Source organism: Tursiops truncatus, chromosome 10 (genome assembly GCF_011762595.2).
Source record: "Tursiops truncatus isolate mTurTru1 chromosome 10, mTurTru1.mat.Y, whole genome shotgun sequence".
Classification (NCBI taxonomy): Eukaryota; Metazoa; Chordata; class Mammalia; order Artiodactyla; family Delphinidae; genus Tursiops; species Tursiops truncatus.
Window position 1 is genome coordinate 63,580,471 of NC_047043.1, and position 20,277 is coordinate 63,600,747.

The 20,277-nt window shown below is 52.2% G+C and overlaps 1 protein-coding gene across 5 annotated transcripts in view; it reads right to left on the reverse strand.

Moving 5' to 3' along the window:
* The window catches only part of PFKFB4 (6-phosphofructo-2-kinase/fructose-2,6-biphosphatase 4), a 43,292-nt gene that overhangs the window by 18,763 nt on the left and 4,252 nt on the right, over nucleotides 1–20,277 (reverse strand). For all 5 annotated transcript variants that reach the window (XM_033864882.2, XM_033864881.2, XM_033864880.2 and 2 more), the window contains exons 2-9: nucleotides 14,620–14,736; nucleotides 14,364–14,460; nucleotides 8,241–8,307; nucleotides 5,521–5,595; nucleotides 5,103–5,159; nucleotides 4,566–4,687; nucleotides 2,654–2,861; nucleotides 1,897–2,043 (exon numbers count right to left, since the gene is read on the reverse strand). In XM_033864882.2, coding sequence (XP_033720773.1) covers nucleotides 1,897–2,043; nucleotides 2,654–2,861; nucleotides 4,566–4,687; nucleotides 5,103–5,159; nucleotides 5,521–5,595; nucleotides 8,241–8,307; nucleotides 14,364–14,460; nucleotides 14,620–14,736 — 890 coding nt within the window. The remainder of the gene's footprint in view (nucleotides 1–1,896; nucleotides 2,044–2,653; nucleotides 2,862–4,565; nucleotides 4,688–5,102; nucleotides 5,160–5,520; nucleotides 5,596–8,240; nucleotides 8,308–14,363; nucleotides 14,461–14,619; nucleotides 14,737–20,277) is intronic.

Here is a 20,277-nt window from a genome sequence, read left to right on the forward strand (position 1 = left end):
GGGGTGGAGGATCGCCCCCAGAACACAGACAAGGGGGCCACAGAAGACTCCTGGTCTCCAGACAAGCCAACTCTTCCCCTTTGCTAACGCCCACTGGAAACTCCTCCTTCCTTTCACTCTTGAGTGAAACCTCCATGAAGTTCTGAGACACAGTACTCTATAGCCACCTGCACCCCTCTCCTCTACTGATACCCTGGAATCTGGGCCTCCGCCACCACTCAGGGCCTCCTGTCGTCTCATTCTCTCCCTTTCTACCAGCCCCTCACCATCAGCTTACACACGGCCAAGTCTCCCTTGACTCTGAGTCCCTTGCCCCCCACTCACTTCCCTACCCATTCCCACCGGGCACCAACCCAGTAGGCTCATGCCAAGAATCCTAGTGGTCTTATGACATCCCAATGGTCAGTTTGGAGCCTGGCCTCACTCCCCCTCCCTATGGTGTCTCACCCCACTGACCACTGCCTCCTCCTCTCTGCCTTGACTCCCATGACCCCATCAGCCTGGTTTCCCTTCCACCTCACCAGACACCTGTCCATAGCTTCCTCCACAGCCCCTTAAATGCCAGGGTTCCCCTGGGTTCTGTCCTGGGCCCTACTTTGCCTCCCTCAGCCACCTGATCCATTCCACAGTTTCAAGCACCATGTCTGTGGGGGGGATGCCCAAGCCCCACCTCTCTTTGGAGATCGGATTGGCTCCTGGGTACCTGCTCTTGAACATCTCCCAGGAACGTCTTCCTTTCATTCACTACATATTTACTGAGCACTTACGATGTGGTGAACAAAATAGATTAGTTCCTGCCCTCAGCTGAGCTCATCACCTTCCTTGCCCCAGAACCCTTCCCAGTGGCTGGAAATCTGGAGCCATCCTAGATCCTTTTTAGACCCCTGGCTGGGCATCAACAGCCTCTATCCTTTCATTAGGATCTTGGTCCCCAGCACCTGGCCCAGTTCCTAGCACAGAGTAGCCTCACATAAATACGTGATAAATAAATGAAGAAACATCCCTCAAGTCCATCTACTCCTTTTTCACTGCCGCCACCCAAGTTCCAGATGTCATCACTTCACCAGGCCATTGCAAGGACCTCTAACTAGTCTCCCTTCTCCGGCTTGTCCCCCCACCTCATCCCAACAAAACAATTCTATCAGTTGGGGTGATCTTTGTAGGATTCAAATCTGATCTCGAGACTTCCATATCAGGCAATGGTAGACTAGCTTGCTTTAGACTAACACTCCACTGAGAGCTACTAGAAAAGCCAAACCGAAATAAATAAATAAATAAATAAATAAATCTGTTTGATATCACCCTAGAGCCACAAGGCAGAGAAGACCTGAGGGGCCAAGATCCTGAAGTGAAGGGAAGCCCAAGGAGATGAACCTGGTATATGGCATCATTTTTCCCTTTGAGGTTTTGTTGATTTGAAAGTGGCAGTTAAAAGCATGACAAGCCAGCTGGTAGGCAAAATGGCTGAAGAGGGTCAAAAGGTATAAACTTCCAGTTATAAGATAAATAACCCCTGGGGATGTAATGTACAGCATGGTGATTATAATTAACAATATGTATCATATATTTGAAAATTGCTAAGAGAGTATGTCTTGAAAGTTCTCATCACAAGAAAACTAAAATTTGTAACTATGTGGTGATGGATGTTAACTAAACTTATTGTGATAATTATTTCACAATACATACATCCATCAAATCATCACTTTGTACACCTAGATAGTTATATACAAAAGAAGGGAAGGAGGGAGGCAGGGAAGGAGGGAGGGATGAATCAGAACCCTAAACAATAATGAAATGTTAAAGAGAAAGCTCTCCCTGACCCCTTTCAACACTGTCACCCTGGGTGAGTGCAGCTGTGCCCAGAGCTGGGCAGGGGAGGGAAGAGATGGTGATTACCGCATCAATCTCGTTGAGAACTTTCCACTGCTCATAAGGCACACCCAGGGCCTCAGCCGTCTGGATTGTCCTCTTCATCTGGCTTGTCCAAACCTTTAGGTCCTTGATGTTCTGATCCCTGATGAACTGGGCCAGACTCCTGGCAAACTGAAACACATCACAAGCAAATTCAGATGCACAGGTCCTGGGCTGCCCTCAAAGGGTCCATGGGGCCCAGCCTTAGAGAAAACAGTTTTGGTAAAAAACACGAACTAACTCTCGATGACACCGACACCCACACCCACAAGTGCTGTCCCTGTGCATTCTTCCGAGATCCTCAGTGTAGTTCCAGCTGTGGGTCATCAGGTCCCCTGCCAGTGCTCACCCCCCGACCATGTGCCCTAGGCTGTATGACCTTCCCACTGAGGTTTCAGTATCTCCCCTGGACTGTGGCACAGCAACAGCTGCATTGTAGGGACTCAGCTCACTCCCAGAATGGCATGCCTCTCCAGGGAAAGGGAACCAGCTGGTGAGAGCTCGCGTGCGAGCCAGAGATTCAGGCATCTGCCGGGTGACCTTCCCTATAGAATGGGAACATTCCGGACTGAATGAGGTCATCCACCTGGATTGCATGTTAGCTGGAGTCCAGCACCAGCACACGCACATGCACACAGAAATAAACACACACACACAGACAGACACACACACACACACACAGACAGACACACACACACACACACACACACACACACACACACACACACACACACACGCTGACCTCCCTGCCCCGGGCGGACAGTCCTGGGTCCCCGCCAATCCGGCCCTTGAGGTTGAGCTCGCTCTCCCCGTGCCGGCAGAGGTAGATGGAGCGGGGCGTCACGTGGATGTTCATGAGGTAATACACAATGCGGCTCTGGATGTGGTCAGCCACGCGGTTCACGATGTAGCTCTGCCCCACGTCCATAATCTTGATGTAGGACAGATCCCTTTCCAGAGAGGGTAGAGAGAAGCCTGTGAGTGTGACCGGGGTCCTTGAGGCCACGCCCTGCCAGCTCCAGGAACCATCCTCAGAGCCTTGCATCTCTGACCCCACCAGGCTTGAGACCACAACACACAGGACTGCCAGCTGGTACGCGGGTGATGGGGGTGAGGTGGGAGCAACACGACACGCATGACATACAGACAAACCCCGTGAGAGGTGCTCCACACTCATCATGCTCCCAAAAGGTGACATTCAAAGCAAGGGGTCAGTCCTACCACATCGGGACCTTCATCGCTGCTCTATGTCCCCCGGGCCCCTCTTGCCTACCTATGAGCTCTCAACGTACTATCTGTAAGGTGAACAAGAGACAGTTTTTCCAGGATTGACCTGGGAGTAGTTGGCAAACGCGCTTCCCCTCTAGTCTTCCTGGTCAGCCATCCATGGGTCTGGCCTTTCCTTCCCCCAGCGAACCCTCCCCCAAGAACCCAGCCCGGGTCCTGTGTGTGTGCCGAGTGGTTGCCATGTCCCACACCAGGCAGCAGGTGGACGAGACAAGAAGCACAGGAGGATGGTGCTGGTGGCAGCAGCCAACAAGCCCAACTCCGCCGCTTTCCCTCCTTTGGACCAGTGCAGCCCTGCAGCGTGGAGAACAGAGCCACAAGGAGCAACGCCATGCTGGGGGGAGACCAGGAGAACCACAGAGGCCGGGGCAGCAGCACCGGATCAGCGCCAGCGTCGCTGAGGGGACTCAGTCCAGGGACTGTCCCTCAAACATCCCAGAAAACATCCCCCCAGCAGTCACTTGACTTCTTTCGTTCGTAACTATATATTCATACGTAATTATAAACAACCCAAGTATAAGTTCATATTTCCACCCTTTTCACTTAATGCTACATAACATACACTTTCCCATGTCTCTTCAGCATGATTTATAAGGACTGTGTAATACTTTATTCAGTTATTAAAGTTAACTTAATTACTTAAGCGTTAACTTAATTACTTAAGTGTTATTCACTTAACCACTGCCCCCATTTCTGCTATAATACAGGAGTTGGCAAACTATGGCCAGCAAGTCAAACTCAGCCTGGTTTTGTAAATACAGTTTTATGGGAACACAATCATGCTTATTTATTTACGTATCATCTATGTTCCTTTAGTACTAAATGGCAAAGTTAAGTAGCTGCAACAGAGACTGTATGCCCCCAAAGCCTAAAATATCTACCACCTGAGCCTTTACGGAAAGAGCTTGCTGGTGGCTGGCTGCTGTCCCCACCCAGCACTCAGTCCCACAGATCCCTGTTCTGGAGGGAGGCGGGCGGGGCTCACAAGCACTGGTTACTGCTAGCTGTTAGTAGGCAGGGTCTGGGCACCCCTTCCCCTTCTCAAAATACAGACCACCCACTGAAAGAAGAGCGTGTACTGTTTGCAAAAGCCTTGTGGGAAGACCCTCTGAATAGAAAACAGGCTTGATTTTCTGATGAAATAGCAGAAAACTGTGACTCACAGAGCTCCAGATAAAGCAGCTACGGTTCTGCAAGTCACCCCTGGGCCATGATTTCCACCCCGAGGAAAGAAACAAAAAAGGACAGACCATCTCTGCCCGCGGAGGTGGTCCCTCAGCCACCACCTTGAGGAGCCACAGGAGGCAGCCGAGTGGACCCCACCTACCACCCACCGCAGCCAAGGACACAGTGCTGCCCTGCCTCACCTGTCCAGGTCCTCGTCCAGCGACTCATATGAATTCTCATAGCACTCGATGCGCCTCATGAAATCCTCCGTGGCCTCATCGCTATCGTGGTTGACATAGTCAGGGCTGCCCAGTTTCACTTGCTGCCGGGGTCAGGCACAGAGCAAGGACACATCAGGGCCAGAGGCCAAGCAGGTCGGAGACCAAGGAGGATGTTGGGTTGGGGGGAGGCTGGGCAGGAGGATTGGCCTCCCAGGGGCACTGGTCCCATTAGGAAGAGCCCAGTGGCTCCCTGGTCCCAGCTCCCATACCAGTGCTAAGAGGGTATTACTGAACATCCTGTGACCGCAGTCCCTCATCTTTGGGGGACGAGGGACTGCGATCGGGTGGGCAGTCCCCACCTGACCCAGATATCTACCGCCTTCCCCCCTACCCACAATGTTCAAGGAGACCAAGTTAAGGTCGGCCCAGGCACCAGCCTAACCTGGAGATGGACCTCACTGTCACAGGCCATCTTGGCTGTATTACTGCTCCCACAAGGGCAGATGCACCACTCACCACGATGTTGGCAGCTATGACCTCAGGATCCACACAGATGGACTCAACGAAAAAGGTCTGCAGCAAAGACCAGGGTGGGCAGGAGGGAAGGAACCAGAGACACATTTAGGGCCCTGAGCCTGGCTCCCTGGAGCTCCCTACCCACTGAGGGCCATGCTGCCCAGAGGCCCTTCTTCAGGGGGTGGGGTCAGGTCAAGGAGCACAGAACCAAAGCAGGTGCCGCCCTATGAAGGACTCTCCCACCAAGACCCCCACTTCCTCAGAAAGATAACTCCAGGTGGAGAGAAAATCAATATCCCAAATCCACTCAGGAGCCCACCTGCCTGAGGCCAGTGGGCCTCAGGAGGCCGAGAAAGTGGCCCCAGAGGGCCCGAACGTGCCACAGCCCAACCAAGGACGTAAGCCAAGGAGGCCTCACCTTGTAGCCATTCTGTTCCCCAAAATTAAAGATGGTCGCTCTCCGTTCTCGGGTGGTATTTGTTGCATCAAAAACCTAGGACCAAAATGGGGTTAACTCAGCCTCTGGTCCTGGAGAGGGTGGGAGGCCACCCTACAGCTGTAGCACAGGGACTGGATTTCTCATCAGGACCAGTTGCCGTTTGGCCATCCGCCTGGCCAGTCTCCTTCAGACCTGCAATGGCTGGGCTGGTCCTCCTCTTCCTTGGGGAGCACCCCAAGGAAGCTGGAAGCAGGGCAGCAGGCACTCACTCACAAGACTTCCAGTGAAACTAGTTAAACTTGTAGAACTAAACCCACGTTTACTTCCACTCCATCCTGTCACCCCAGTAAAATGGGAACAGGAGAGGAGAGGAGATGGGAAATGTCAACACAGTTTTTTAAGATAGACACATGGTAACTGGCTCAGAGAAACAGAGAAAACCAAACACAAACCTACACCAACCAGAGCACACCTGCTTGTGCAGAACCACGGTAGTCAGGAACAGGGCACAGGCATCTCTGAAAAAAGGGACAAGTGTGCAGAAGAAACGGGAGGACTGGCTGGTGGTGCAAGTGGAGCCCCAGGCCCCCTCCTTGCCTCCTCCAGGCAGGCTGTGACCCCCCCCCCCGGGGCCTGCCCAGCACTCAGGGGCAGCCCACCCAAGCAGCTTTTAGAGCGTAACTTTTTACAAAGGGCATTTGACCAGGGCTCACTGGATGCTCCAGCAAAACCTCTAACATGAAAAACAAAGACTAAATCAAACAGAATAAAAGGAACTTCAAGAAATGAGGACAGGGAGGGACTTCCATGGTGGTGCAGTGGTTAAGAATCTGCCTGCCAATGCAGGGGACACGGGTTCGATCCCTGGTCCGGGAAGATCACACATGCCGCGGAGCAACTAAGCCTGTGCACCACAACTACTGAGCCTGCGCTCTAGACCCTGCGAGCCACAACTACTGAGCCTGCGCTCTAGACCCTGAGAGCCACAACTACTGAAGCCTGCAAGCTTAGAGCCCGTGCTCCACAACAACAGAAGCCACCACAATGAGAAGCATGCGCACCAAAATGAAGAGTAGCCCCCGCTCACCACAACTAGAGAAAGCCTGCGTGCAGCAATGAAGACCCAACGTAGCCAAAAATAAATAAAAAATAAATAAATTCATTTAAAAAAAAAAAAGAAGAAGATGGGAGGGGAGTGGGGACTCAGTTGTGAGAAAGCGGCGGGGGTGGTTTAACAAAGTAAAATATATGACATTTCTCTGAGCTGCTGGAGAAGAGTTTCCTGATGGAAAGGGTCCCCCCAAGGACCCAGCATTGTGGAGAAGACCCACCATAAAGCACATCACCTTGAAGACCCCTAAAAGCTTCCCCAGAGGAAGGGGCATGAGAAGCCCCCAGTTTCCTCTAGGAAATAAAACTTTTCTTTTTTTTTTTTTGCGGTACGCGGGCCTCTCACTGTTGTGGCCTCTCCCGCTGCGGAGCACAGGCTCCGGACGCGCAGGCTCAGCGGCCATGGCTCACGGGCGCAGCCGCTCGGCGACATGTGGGATCTTCCCGGACCGGGGCACGAACCCGTGTCCCCTGCATTGGCAGGCGGACTCTCAACCACTGCGCCACCAGGGAAGCCCTTTTCTTTCTTTTTGTTTTTTAACTTCTTTTTGCCCGCAACGTGCAGCTTGTGGGATCTTAGTTCCCTGACCAGGGATTGAACCTAGGCCCTCAGCAGAAAGAGCATGAAGTCCTAACCACTGGGACTGCCGGGGAATTCCCTAGGGAAAAAAAACTTTTAAGGAGGATCAGCAAATCAGAATGACATCAGACTTTCCCACAGCCACTCTAGAAGCCGTAATACAATGGAGCAATGTCATGAAAATTCTAAAGGAACCGTTCTTTCCACCCATCCATCAAATGTGAGGATAAAGAAAAGACATTTCTACACATGCAAGGTCTCACAAAATTTACTTCCCAAGTACCTTTCTCAGAAAGCTATTAGAGGATGTGCTCCAACAAAACAAGTCAGTAAAGCAAGGAAAAGCAAGACATGGGATCCAAGAGCAGGGCATTCAACTCAGGAGGGAAGAGAAGGAAATTCCCAGGGTGACAGCTGTGCCACAGACAGACCTAGAGGGCAACTGATCTAGATGGGGCTGGGGGACAGAGCTCCAGGATGCATGCCTTCAAAAGGAAAAAGGAAGGAAAAAATAGCCCGTGTTTGACTACATAGGGTTGGGGTAGGGCCCTTTCCTGCAGACACCCTTGCTCAGCCTTGTCCCACCTGTCCATCTGACTGGAGGGTCCAACACAGAGGGGGAATTCCCTTACCCAGCATTCAACTGATTCCTGGAATAGCCACCAAATGTTGGGCTGGATGCTCTCCACACCAGGAGAAATCACATTTGCTAAAGACTTAGGTAACATGACACCTCTAACTTGTGGAGTGGCCAAGAATGTGAGTATTCAGAGGGAAGTCCAGCAGGGTCAAACACAACCACAAGCCCAGAGGGAAATTCCTGGCCCACCTCTGGCCTCTGGCTTCTTCCAGCACAGCAGCTGCAGACTTCTTCCCAGGGGCTGGCACCCAGTGGTATCTAGGGCCACATACACCCTGCCTTCCCCTCCAGATGCCTGATAAGTAAAGGGGTAGAAGTACGTGGGCTCCCATATGTCACTCCCAGATACCACCAGGGTGTTATACTCACCGCCACATGCCCCCCCTCCTCACTAAGGAACCGCCGAACATCTCGGAGGGCTGCCAGGGCACACTGCCTTCAGAAAAGAAAACACAGGTCAGCCAAGCACCTAACTTGTTGCTGCAGGGCAGTAGGTCAGGGATATATCCTATGCCAGATAGGAGACGGGGCAGCCCCTGGGGCCCCTTCTCTCTTCTCAAGGTTTCTCTTTCCTTGGGAAGATTTTCAGTGTTTGGTAACCCTGCTCCTGTAGGTGGAAGGCTATGTGTTTCTGGCCATCAGGAACTTTTTTTTTTTTTTAATTGGAGTATAGTTGCTTTACAACATTGTGTTAGTTTATACTGCACAGCAAAGTGAATAAGCTATACGTATACATATATCACCTGTTTTTGGATTTCCTTCTCATTTAGGTCACCACAGAGCATTGAGTAGAGTTCCCTGTGCTATACCAGTAGGTTCTCATTAGTTGTCTATTTTATACATAGTATCAGTAGTGTATATATGTCAATCCCAATATCCCAATTCATCCCACCACCCCCTTTCCCCCTTGGTATACATACAGGAATACTTTTTGAAATACCACTTTTCTGTACTTTCCTTCTTCATCTCATCATGTACAAATCCAGCCTGCCATTTTGCCATATTCATGATTTCTAAGTGTCATGCATTTCCCCTGACTACCAAAATAAGCACTTCTAAAACCAGACACTCCCTTGTGTGTGTGTTGGGGGCAGGGCAGGCGGTGCAGGTGGTGGGAAAGGAGAGACAGTACTGCTGGCCCCCAAGGCAGCATTAAGCTTAATGTTCAATTTTCCTTTCTAGAAGGGAGATGTGGACTAAGAATGCCACCTGGTGTATCAGCAAACAAAGGGTGTTGCAGCCATCAAGCTATCAGCCACTGCAGCCACCCCCAAAGGGGCCCCCTCAGGGGACTCAGAATGGGAAAGAACAGGACACTGGCCCCAGAGAGCTGAGGTGCCTATCAAAGGAATGATTTCAATGAGCCCACACATGGCACCTACCTTACCTCTGCAGAGCAGTCCCTCAGTTATCTGAGAGGCTGTCTTCTAGGCTTAAGTCCTCAGTTTTGTTCACTGAATAAAACATAAGTCTCAACTTTTAGGCTGTTCCTTTCTTTCAGTGGACCAAGAACGCCCTACATGATCCCTTCTGGAGGAGGGTGCCGTGTCTCTGCCTCTCGCACCCGGGTCCACAGGTGCTCCGGAAGGGCAAAACCCTCACCATGACTGACCACTGACTACACTGTCTGTCCTCAGACATCTCAGCCTTTCCGTTTATTGCTGCAAAATGGATTGCCACATATAAGGATCTTTCTGACTTTATCCATTTCCCCTGTAAGGTCCGAAGATAGATAAATCACTTTGACTTTTTATCTATGCAGGGGAGCAGAATTTGCCACCCCAAAATATGTCTCTTTGGCATAAGGATTATTTTAGGCTGATTATTTTTAAGACACTGCAGACACGGGAGCAGCTCTGAAAACATGAGTAGAAGTTACCCTTTTTTGAGAGACATTTACAAGTATAAGGGAAATCTCCATTTGTAAGGGGGTCTCCATCGCTGTACCAGGAGGAGGGAGATGATCTTTATCTCTAGAAACTATTATCACTCCTGAAGGCACAGATTGAGTGATTGATTGATTTAGGCCACACCAGACGTCTTGCAGAATCTTAGTTCCCAGCGATTGAACCCAGGCCCCCCGACAGTGGAAGCTCCGAGTCCACAGCCAGGGAATTCCCTGAAGGCATAGATTTAAATCTGCACAACAACCTTACCCTCGTTTACTGAGCTTTTCCGGGTAAATTCTCCTGACTCCTCACCCCCAACATCTTCTTTTCTCTTCAGCTGAAGATGGTATTTAAGGGGAGGGCTTCCCAGGTCTCTCACATGTGTGTAGGAGGTATACGTGCTATTAAACTTTTTTTCTGTCCTGTTAATCTGTGTCATGTCAATTTAATTATTAGACCAGCCAAAGAACCTAGAAGGTAAGAAGGGAAAATTTTTCCTCCCAAACACTATTACCTGTACTTTTTTGATGTAAAAGTAAAGTTAGATCTCCCATTTGTTTGATCTTGGGATTTTGTGTGTAAACCCCTAGTGCATCAAAGGACTGTGCCAGGCCAAGCCAGGCCAGTGTGCCCAAGCATGGAAACAGAGGCCGACCAGACTCCTGGGGTCATGAGGAAACTGGGGGCAGAGCTGAGTCCAGGTCACTGGAAGGAGCTCTGCTCTTATGCCTCCTTGTGACCTTTCTGTGCTCTATTAGGCCTTTCAATTAAGACCCCAAAGTGCTTTCTTCTGCCAAAAAACCTGAATTCTGAAAGTCCAGGAAGCTGGCATTGATAAGGACAGAGTAAAGGGACAAAGTAGGTGACTAGTTAATCCCACTAAGGGATCATAAGGAAAAAGTATGGGAGACCTCTATAAGAAAATGATCACTCGAGAAAGCAGGTTTGCTTAACCACAAAACCAAGCAGGCTTGCTTAACAACAAAACCATGCGACAGAAGCATGAGACATGCCCCCAGACAATAAAACAATGGTGGAATGAAACCCACCTCCTGCCCAGTGGTAAGTTAATGATTCCTAGGACATGCTCCTTTGTGCTCACTAAAAACAAAAGTATAAGGAAAGGGTGACATTATACTGAAACCTGAGCTGATTTACCATGTTTTAGTATACGTTACCGCCTTTTTGCTCGTTTCCATTGCGCCATGACAGTCCCAGTTTGACCACTAGGGACAAGAGAACTCCGCCCCCCACCCCCACGTGGAGGAGGAGCTGATGATGGAAGCTTGATGTCTACTCAAGGATGAGGAAGCAGGTGGTCTTCTCCCCCTCCTCACTCTCCCTTTGATTATAAAACTGTAGCCTACTAAGTTCTGGGCACAGTGCCCTCCTGCCCACCCACTTGTAAACCTCACAAGTGTCCTATTCTAATAAATCACTCATCTAACACTTTGTCTCTCGCTGAATTCTTTCTGCACTGAGACATAAAGAACCAGAGCTTCTCAGAGCCCCCCACATCCCCGAGACACATTTCTACAGTTTCAGCACGGCTGGGGCCATTTCTTGCCACCCACATTTAGAGCCCCATGTTCTGGGCTAAGATCTCTGTGGTCTGCTCTGGCTGAGGCTGCACCAAGTAGGAGGGATCTCAGGGCCCAGGTGGAGATGCTGGGGGAACAGCCTGGGAGCCTGAACACGTGTGGGTGTGAGTGTGGACGGGCACACACGTGCATGCATGGGTGGATATGTGTATGTGTAAGTCTGTGAGTGAGCACCTGTGAGCATTCCTTGGGCCCCTGTGGGAGTGCAGCTGTGCACATACAAGAGGGTGTATGTGGTTTGATAAATACATTTGGTCTTTGTCCTGGGTTCTTGGCAGAGCTCCTAAGACCCTTGGAATTTCTTAAGTGATAGGAGTGATTTTTGTCATTCACAAGGAGCCCCTTCCAATCACACCTGAGTTGATGCTAATGTAGCGACTCAGGCTGGGGCCCCTGTACAGCCTCAGCATGGGGCTGATCACCAGAAAGTGATGAAAGGGTTGGAACATTCAGCCCTGCCACCATCCTCCAGGAAGGGAGGTGGGGGCTGAAGATGAATTGAACGATGAGAGTTGAAGAGCTTCCAGGTTGAAGAGATGAGGTGCTGGGAGGGTGCCAGACCCCGAGACGGCTGGAAGCTCCCCGCACTGCCCCCTTCCTTGCCTGTGCACCTCTTCCACTTGGCTGTTCCCGAGTTGTATCCTTTATAATAAACCAGTAAACACAACTCAAGTATGTTCCTGAGCTCTGTGAGCTGGAACAGTAACCTGCTGAAGAGGGGGTTGTGGGAACCCCCAATTTATAGCCAGTTAGAAGTACGGGTGCCCCCCGCCGAGACTTGTGACTGGTGTGTGAAGTGGGGTCAGTCTTGAGGGACTGAGTCCTTAACCTGTGGGAACTGATGCTAACTGCAGGTAGACAGGGTCAGAATTGAACTGAATTGAACTGTTGGACACAGTTGGTATCAGGAGGATATGCACGTGTGTGAACGCCCACGTGTGTACATACGGTATGTGCACACACCTTCCTGCAGTATGTGACTGTGTGCACATATATGAGGGTGCCTGGTGTGTATTTACACACTTACCCATGTGTACATAAAGAGGGAACACCTGCACGTGTACAGATGGCTGTACATGCCCTCTTCTAGATCTTCCACTGTGCCCAGTGTTAGGGACAGACCTCCACATTGTGTAGCTCTAGGAAGCTCAACAATGTGTACGTACCTGGGCCTCTGGGAAAGGCAGGCTTCTCTTCCCAGGTTTCCCATTTTTAAAAAGTCTGATCTTTCTATTTTGCCAGTTATCTGTGGGACATTTGGGGCTGGTTAATGGGAAATGGACCCATGGCCCAGGGGCCAGACCCAGGCTTTGGATACACGAGGGAGACTTTCTAGGAACAGCCAGAGGGTGTGCCTACAGAGAGGCACACGTGAATGTGCCCCCAGCTTCTACTGCTGGGGCCTCTGTTCCAGCTGGGTGACCCTAGACCAGCTTCCTTACCTCTTCTGAGTCTGGGTTTCGCCATGAGAATTAATCCCAATGTTCCTACCTTCAATGGGCAGTCTGAGCAGAATGACCAGCGAGCTCTGGGAAGGCTAGCTTCCTTCTTCTCCCCACAAACACTCTGGATTCAGACAGGCCTGGCTTCAAATCAAACCCTGAGGGATCCCAGACAATACCACCACTTCCTGACCTCAGTCTCAGCATCTAGAGTGAGGCACCACAGCCCACTGTAGGGAAGATCAAAGCAGCTAACGAGTGCCCACAGCTTGAGGTTGTTGCAGAATTTGCACTTGATGCAACCTTTGATCTACAAATTGAGTACTTCTGGAACGATGGACAGGACAGTTTTTAGTGGTACATGGGGTTAGATTTAAGTCTGGACTCTGTGAAGTTCCTTGGGATCTTGTGTGAGACTGCTGAGCCTCAATTTCCTCATCTTTAAGTTGGTGGGCAGGGGGCGGCAATGGGCATCACACACACACAGCACACAGGAGGTTCAAATATCAGTACCCTCACTTTTGTCTGGGTCGTTATCACAGAGGGCCCACCCTTGAGTTTTACCCACAATTCACAGTTCGGCCCCAGAGACCTGAATGTCAGACTCCACTTCCCTTCTTGGTGCAGCAGCCCGCCCATCCCCATCGACCCAACAGCAGAGGCACGGAAGGGCCAAGCCCCACGATGGGGAACTCCTGCCCCCTGGTGGCCAGAGAGGGAGCAGGTCAACCACGGCAATAACCAGGGGCTTCCGGCCTGGGGCTTGATTTGGGAAGGTCACTAGAACTGGGCCAACCTCTGCTCAAAGCCCTCCCACAACGGCTGGGCCCAGAACAAGGGCAGGAAGCTTCCTGATCCCTCAGTTGACACCTGCCGAGTACAGCATAGCATAGCTCCTCAGACCACAGCTGGTGCTCAGTTTTTCTGGAGAAAGCAAGCAATTCAAGTCTGAATGGAGAGGGAGAGCGGGTATCATATGCAAATTTCCATCTCGTCACCCAGCAACACTGAGGCAACTTCAAAGGAAAGCCAAGGCCTACCCAACACATGCCAAGAACATGACAAGCAGCCTCCAAATATCAGTAGGAGGCTTATCCTGGGGCAAGGGAGGAAACGCCCCAGTTCTGGGTCTGATCCTTCTGGCTTTGCGAGAAGGTGTCAGGAGGTAGTCCCATTCCCACTCTGCCGCACCCCTGAGGCCTGCATCTCTGCTTCACCTAGGGCTCCCCTCCCTATCAGAGCCCATCCCCATGGATGGCCTGGGGTAAGCCGAGGGCCCTGGCTAAGCCTCCACCATCTCCCTGAAGCTCCACGCTCCCCTCCCACAGATATCCCACAGGGCAGGGCAGGGCGAGCCACCAAGGGGCCAAATACCCACTCCCTTTGTCCCCAAACCCAGCACATCCTCACCCCCACCACATCCTGAGAGGTCAAGAAACCAGCCCTGTTACAGCCCACAGGGTAGGGCAAGGCCAGGTCTCAGGAACAGCTTGGTCATCACTAGCAACTGGGCTCCAGGGCCTTCTTCATAAACAAACACACATACGCACACAAACTCACTTCCTGATTTTCAGGCCCTCTTCATTGTCTGGAAGGAAAAACTCAAAAGACTTGTATGTCTTGACCATGTCCCGGCGATACTGGCCAACGTTGAATTCTGGGGGAAGGGAGAGGCTCAGTTTTCACACAACAGCATCCCTCCCCAACCCCTGACCTTGACCCACCCCCAGGCCCTGTGGCAGTCCAGCCTTCTCACTCCTCCCCGCTCCCCCACAAAGTCCCAAAGGCCCCTTGGAAAGCCAAGGCTGAGTCTCACCCCGCGTGGGCACGCCAATCCAGTTCAGGTAGCGGGTCAGCTTCTTAGAGATGTAGGTCTTGCCCCTGGCAGGCAGCCCCACCATGACAATGAGCGTCGGGCAGTTGGTCATGCAAACTGAAAGACAAGGAGCAGTGTCTGAGGAGGCCGGACCCCTCCCAGTGGGCCCCTCCTTCCAGGCCCAGCATCAGATGTGCCTTCCCAGGCTCCTGGCAGCAGAGAGCTCCCTGGGCACCCCCAGACCGTGGTCTCTAACCAGCGCTGGCATGCCCAGTTCCCCAGGCCTGTCAGTGCTCAGGGAGACGCCGCGGGATCTCGCCAGCATTTACCCTGAAGTGCACCATCAGATATAAAGCTGGAGCTGCCACGGCCCTGGCTAAACTCTGCGGGGGAGTTCCCCTGGCAGGTGGGACAGCGCCAAAACCCAGTGGGGTATTCAATGCCTGCCTGTCATCCAGGAACCCGTCATTCAGCATTCCTGCTCACACAGCACCACTGCTTCCGCTCCCCAGGGAGAATTTCTCTTCATCTACAAAGCCCGGAAGCAGCTTCTGCAGTGAGTCCTTCCTCCAAGGCACCTGCATGCCCACCTGCTGCGCTCTCTCCCTCAACCCAGTCATCTCGCCAATGAGTCTGCTCTCCACAACTGACCACTTGGGGTGAAAGCAGCCCCGCAGTGTCTGAGCCATTCAGGATCCTGAGGCCTGGCAGATTTGGTGCTCAAAAATTGTGGGCAGGGAAGGAGACGGAGGCACCTCAAAACCCACCAGGGTGAGGGCCACAGGGGGCTGAGACCAGAGACCCAGGCCAACGCCACAAGGGCGGTCCCTCTGATAGCCAGCCACCGCCATCCCATGTGCCACCAGGTCAGTGTGCCGAAAAGAGAAGCTGCCAAGGCTAGAGGCGGGGAAGAGTCTGCACCAGCCCCCGAATCCATGGCCCACTAAGGCAGACACCAAGGCAGCAGAACTGCCAGACTACGGGAGCCAGCTCCACTTTCAGTGTGGTCTCACCTCAGAAGCCTCAGGAAGCTTCCCTTTCATCGTCCTCAGGACCCGGGCCAGGTAAAACCACAGCAGACAGATGGACAGAGGTGGGGACCTGTCACTACTCCTCCTCTGACCACATGGCTCTGCAAGTGCTTTCACCTGGTAGCCCTCCTCAGACAGACTGCTGGACCCCACCCTTCAACCTGTCTCCCTCACTGGAGATGGAGTGCAGAGGTGGTCAGAGTCGGTCAGGCCTGGGTTCCTATCTTGACTCTGACACTTACTGGCAACTCTGAGCCTTGGTGTCCTCACCTGTAAAATGGGATGATAATCCCTCAGCAACGCCTAGCAATATCCCCATGTAAGAGCTGGAACACTTCCAGGAAGCTGTGCCCTCTGCCTGGACTTGGCAGCCCGCCTGGCTAAGGACACAGATGTATCTCAGGACTGCCCTTGGGACTTGGGGTGCAGAGGCAACTGTCTGTCTCCAGGCAGGCCCCGAATAGAAGTAAAAGACCCTGCTTGTCAGTGGGGGCTCCGTCACTCCTGTGCATGGCTTTTGGGCAAATGTGACCCATTCTGCAAGCCCCAGGGGAGAGAAGGAGGGGATCCTGCAGACACAGCCTGATGGTGAGTCTGAGTGAGGAACCTTGCAGAAAAACCTCAGCGTTGGGACTTCCCTGGTGGCGCAAGTGGTTAAGAATCCGCCTGCCAATGCAGGGGACACGGGTGCAAGCCCTGGCCCGGGAAGATCCCACATGCTGCGGAGCAACTAAGCCCATGTGCCATCACTACTGAGCCTGCGCCATAGAGCCCGCGTGCCACAACTACTGAAGCCTGTGCGACTAGAGCCTGTGCTCCACAACAAGAGAAGCCAGCACAATGAGAAGCCTGCACACCCAACGAAGAGTAGCCCCCGCTCACTGCAACTAGAGAAAGCCCACATGCAGCAACAAAGACCCAACGCAGCCAAAAGTAAATTTATTTTTTAAAAAAACAAAAACAAAAACCTCAGCATTGGCTAAGCTGAGAGAAAAACAAGTTAGGCAAGGCCCTGCATCCTGAGGGCCAGGCCAGTGCTGCTGAGTCCTGGGCTGTTTGCACAATTTCTGGCCGGTTGGCCAGGGCTCCCCAGCAACCACAGCGCAGTGCATCAGCTACTCACTGTGGGGAAAACCTGCGCCCAGCCTGCTCCCTCTGATGAGGCCACCCCTTCCCATTGCTCCCTGAAGGGCTCTCCCACAACCCCAGGGCTGAGGTTCTGCATCACCTCTTCACAGCTTCCATCTTCCCAGAGACGCCCCTGGCCTCCTCCCACAGCGTTTGGTGACAGCATCTCCCCGCCCCATGCACAGCCATGGTGGGCAGGCAGGGCAGCAAATCAGGGCTGGGCACAAAACGAGAGCAATAAATTACCTTTCACCTCTGCTCCTCAAGATAAGGTCCCAAGTCAATGAGACAAAAGAAAATTCAAAGTACAAGTATATTCACACCAGCCCTGCTTGCAACAGCAAAACACTGGGGAAGTTCCAGCAATGGAGAAATTGCAAACCGAGGCCCATACGGAGGAAACACACTTGAACCAAGGGCAGGTGGACCAGGTGAGTGGGGGCATGCAGTTGGAGCTGCAGATCTGGGCCCTCAGGACCTCAACATTGAGCAACAGGACAGCAGAACACACAGTTCAGAACATGGGGCATGTGCGGAAGGAAGTCTGAAGATATGTCAACTCAGCTTTTCTCACTAGTTCCTGTAAATTATCTGTAAATTTGCTCAAGCCCACAGGAGCCCAAGGAGTCGAGAGGCTGAGACAAGCCTGGTGCTGGTGACTATTTTCTGGTGGTACCTCCGCAGGGGCAGCCACAAGTCCCTGGAGTGGGTTCCAGAACTAAGTCTTGAACTGCACCTGCCCCGACTTCCGTGGGCCGGGCTGGGGAAGGGAGAGTTCTTTAAAATAAAGCAAACTGGCATTACTGTCCTGTTCAGAGGGGAGAGAAAGTTGTCTCTCCTACTGTCCTGTGCACACACCAGTCGTGGCCTTACCCAGGCAGTCTTGCCACCTTTTGGCTAAGAAAAGCTATCAAATACTGTCCTTTCTGCCATGTTCCCCGAGTCCCCTTTCCATCTCCTACCCCATCTGCCCCCAGAGCTCCTCCAGGTCAATGACCAGAAAGGTAACAGCTTCCAGGCCCTCTGTGTAGCCCTGAATTCTATCAAAAGGAGGAAGAATTGCTCATGAAGAGTGGGGGGGGAGAAGGCAGGGAACATCCCTCAGCCAACCAGCCTCTGTTGCCCTGAGGAGCTCAGACTAGACCCCAAAGACAACCCACCACACAGCACAGACTAGGGCCCCTCATCCTCTTCTCTATAAAGCCCTGTGATCAAGTCAACTTCCACCCACCTTGACCCTCAGGTTCCCACCTGTCCTTGTGGTCCTCCAATCTAGTTAGAAGCCCACTATGCAAAGGGTAAGATGCTGCATAAATACGGGCTTGGGACCTGAGGTGCTGGTTCCTTGTTCATTCCCTGCTTACTTCCTCCTTGCTGTGAACTGTGAGACCCTAGCCTGGGGTCCAAACCCCCACAAATTTGCAGGTCTCATCTTTAGCCTCTTGGGTGCTACCTCCTCCTCCAGGAAGCCCTCCTGTGCCAGGCCAGCTCACAGTCCCACCCACTGCAACACCCTGAGGCAGTGCCATGGCACGAGCCCCTCTGCTCAGGCCAGAGCCACATTTTAGTTGCATACCTGGAGCTTGGAGAAACACAGGCCTGCCCCAGGGGCAGTTAGACCTGGGCAAGTACCCTCCCATTGGGCCTCAACTCCTTTGCCACCTGAAAGGGGGTTGGCTTGGAGCTTCAATCCCTGACTTTGAGGTATGGAGAAGCAAAGAAACAACAGTGATGATAAATTACAAAATTACCTGCTACCATTTATCAAGCACTTATCAAGAGGCTCACAGGACTTCCCTGGTGCCAATGCAGGGGACATGGGTTCGAGCCCTGGGCCAGGAAGATCCCACATGCCATGGAGCAACTAAGCCCGTGCGCCGCAACTACTGAGCCTGCGTGCTGCAACTACTGAAGACCGCACGCCTAGAGCCTGTGCTCCACAACAAGAGAAGCCACCGCAATGAGAAGCCCGTGCACCGCAACAAAGAGTAAACCCCGCTCGCCGCAACTAGAGAAAGCCCGCGAGCAGCAACAAAGACCCAATGCAGCCAAAAATATATAAAAATAAATAAATAAATATATAAACTTTAAAAAAAGAGGCTCACAGCAGCTTCATAGTGCAAGGATGATGACTGTCTCAGTCTCACAGATAAGGAACCTGAGACCTAGAGGGTCAGCTCTTTGCCCAAGGTCACCCAGCTAAGCCACGACGCAGCTTGAGTGCTCCTGCCTCCAAAGTCCATGTTCTCACTCCTTCTCCTTTATGTAACAACGGAGGCCACCCCCTAGTTAGAACAATACAGCCCTAACACGGACTGACTAGAAGCACAAGAGAAAGGGGCCTAGCCCTCCACACCTCCAGAAGTCTAGAAGGAAAACTGGCTAGGGTGTAGCCATAGTCCCTTAGGACTGAATACTGACTGGAAAGCCATGGCCCCAGGGCTAAAAGCAGGTTCACAGTTTCAGCAGCCCACCAGGACCTACATTATGGTCAGAGTAACGACCCACCAGAATGTCTGGTCAAAGCCACGGCCACCCCTACCAGGTTCCACAGTGTGCTAAGAGATGCACACACTCCTCACCCAGGACTCACACCCTTGGTCAAAGCCAAGGCCCCCAGGACACCCTCAAAGCAAGACAAGCACCAAGCACTCTCTCCTCTCCTATCACGTCCAAGCAGAGGTCAGGAGTGCAGGGAGACCCCAGCACATAACACAGTCTCCTGACCTCCATTTCCAAATCTGTATCAGAAGCTGGACTAGATGTTCTCTGAGGACCTTGCCAACTTGCAAATTTATTACAACATTTCAGTTACTCCTAAAATAAATCTTTGTTTTTCTTGGTAATAAAAAAGTTGCAGACTCATTTAAGGACAAGCAGAAAATCAATGAAGTGGGTTTAACACCTAGGACCACAGGAAAAGTAATCCCCTTAACGATTCCTTGAATTTCAGCGTATGTTCTAGATGTTTCCACCCTCCAGTTTTACCAGTCACCCACAACCCCACCTGGATGCTTACACACCCATGGACACAAAGACAGGCCCATATAACAAAGTGGTCTCACTGTCTCTATCCTGAACACATGTGCACTTCCCTGAAATTCCTCCCAAAACTCGATTTCAGGCCCAGAGATGGGCCTTCCTCCCCGCCTTGGGCCTTTGAAAGTTCTGGGCTCAGAGAGACCAAGCGAATCTCCTAGGGCCAACACAGCTCAGACCCCGGCCTGACCACCCGGCCCACGCTCTCTGGCCAGCTGAGAGGGCAGGACCGAGGCTCCAAGTCCTCCCCTGACCTGAGGCGGTGGGGACAGAGTGGTGTGGGAAGGGTCCTAAGCCCTCCCCTAGGTGATGGCGGCCAGAACTAGCTCCCGCTGAGCCGAGACGTCGCAACACACCTGTCCCCGCCTCCCGCTCTGCCACACCTGTCCCAGGCCTCCCACCTGTTCCTGTTCCCCTCCCACCAGTCACGGCTGCCTCACCTGTCCCCGGTTCCCCACCT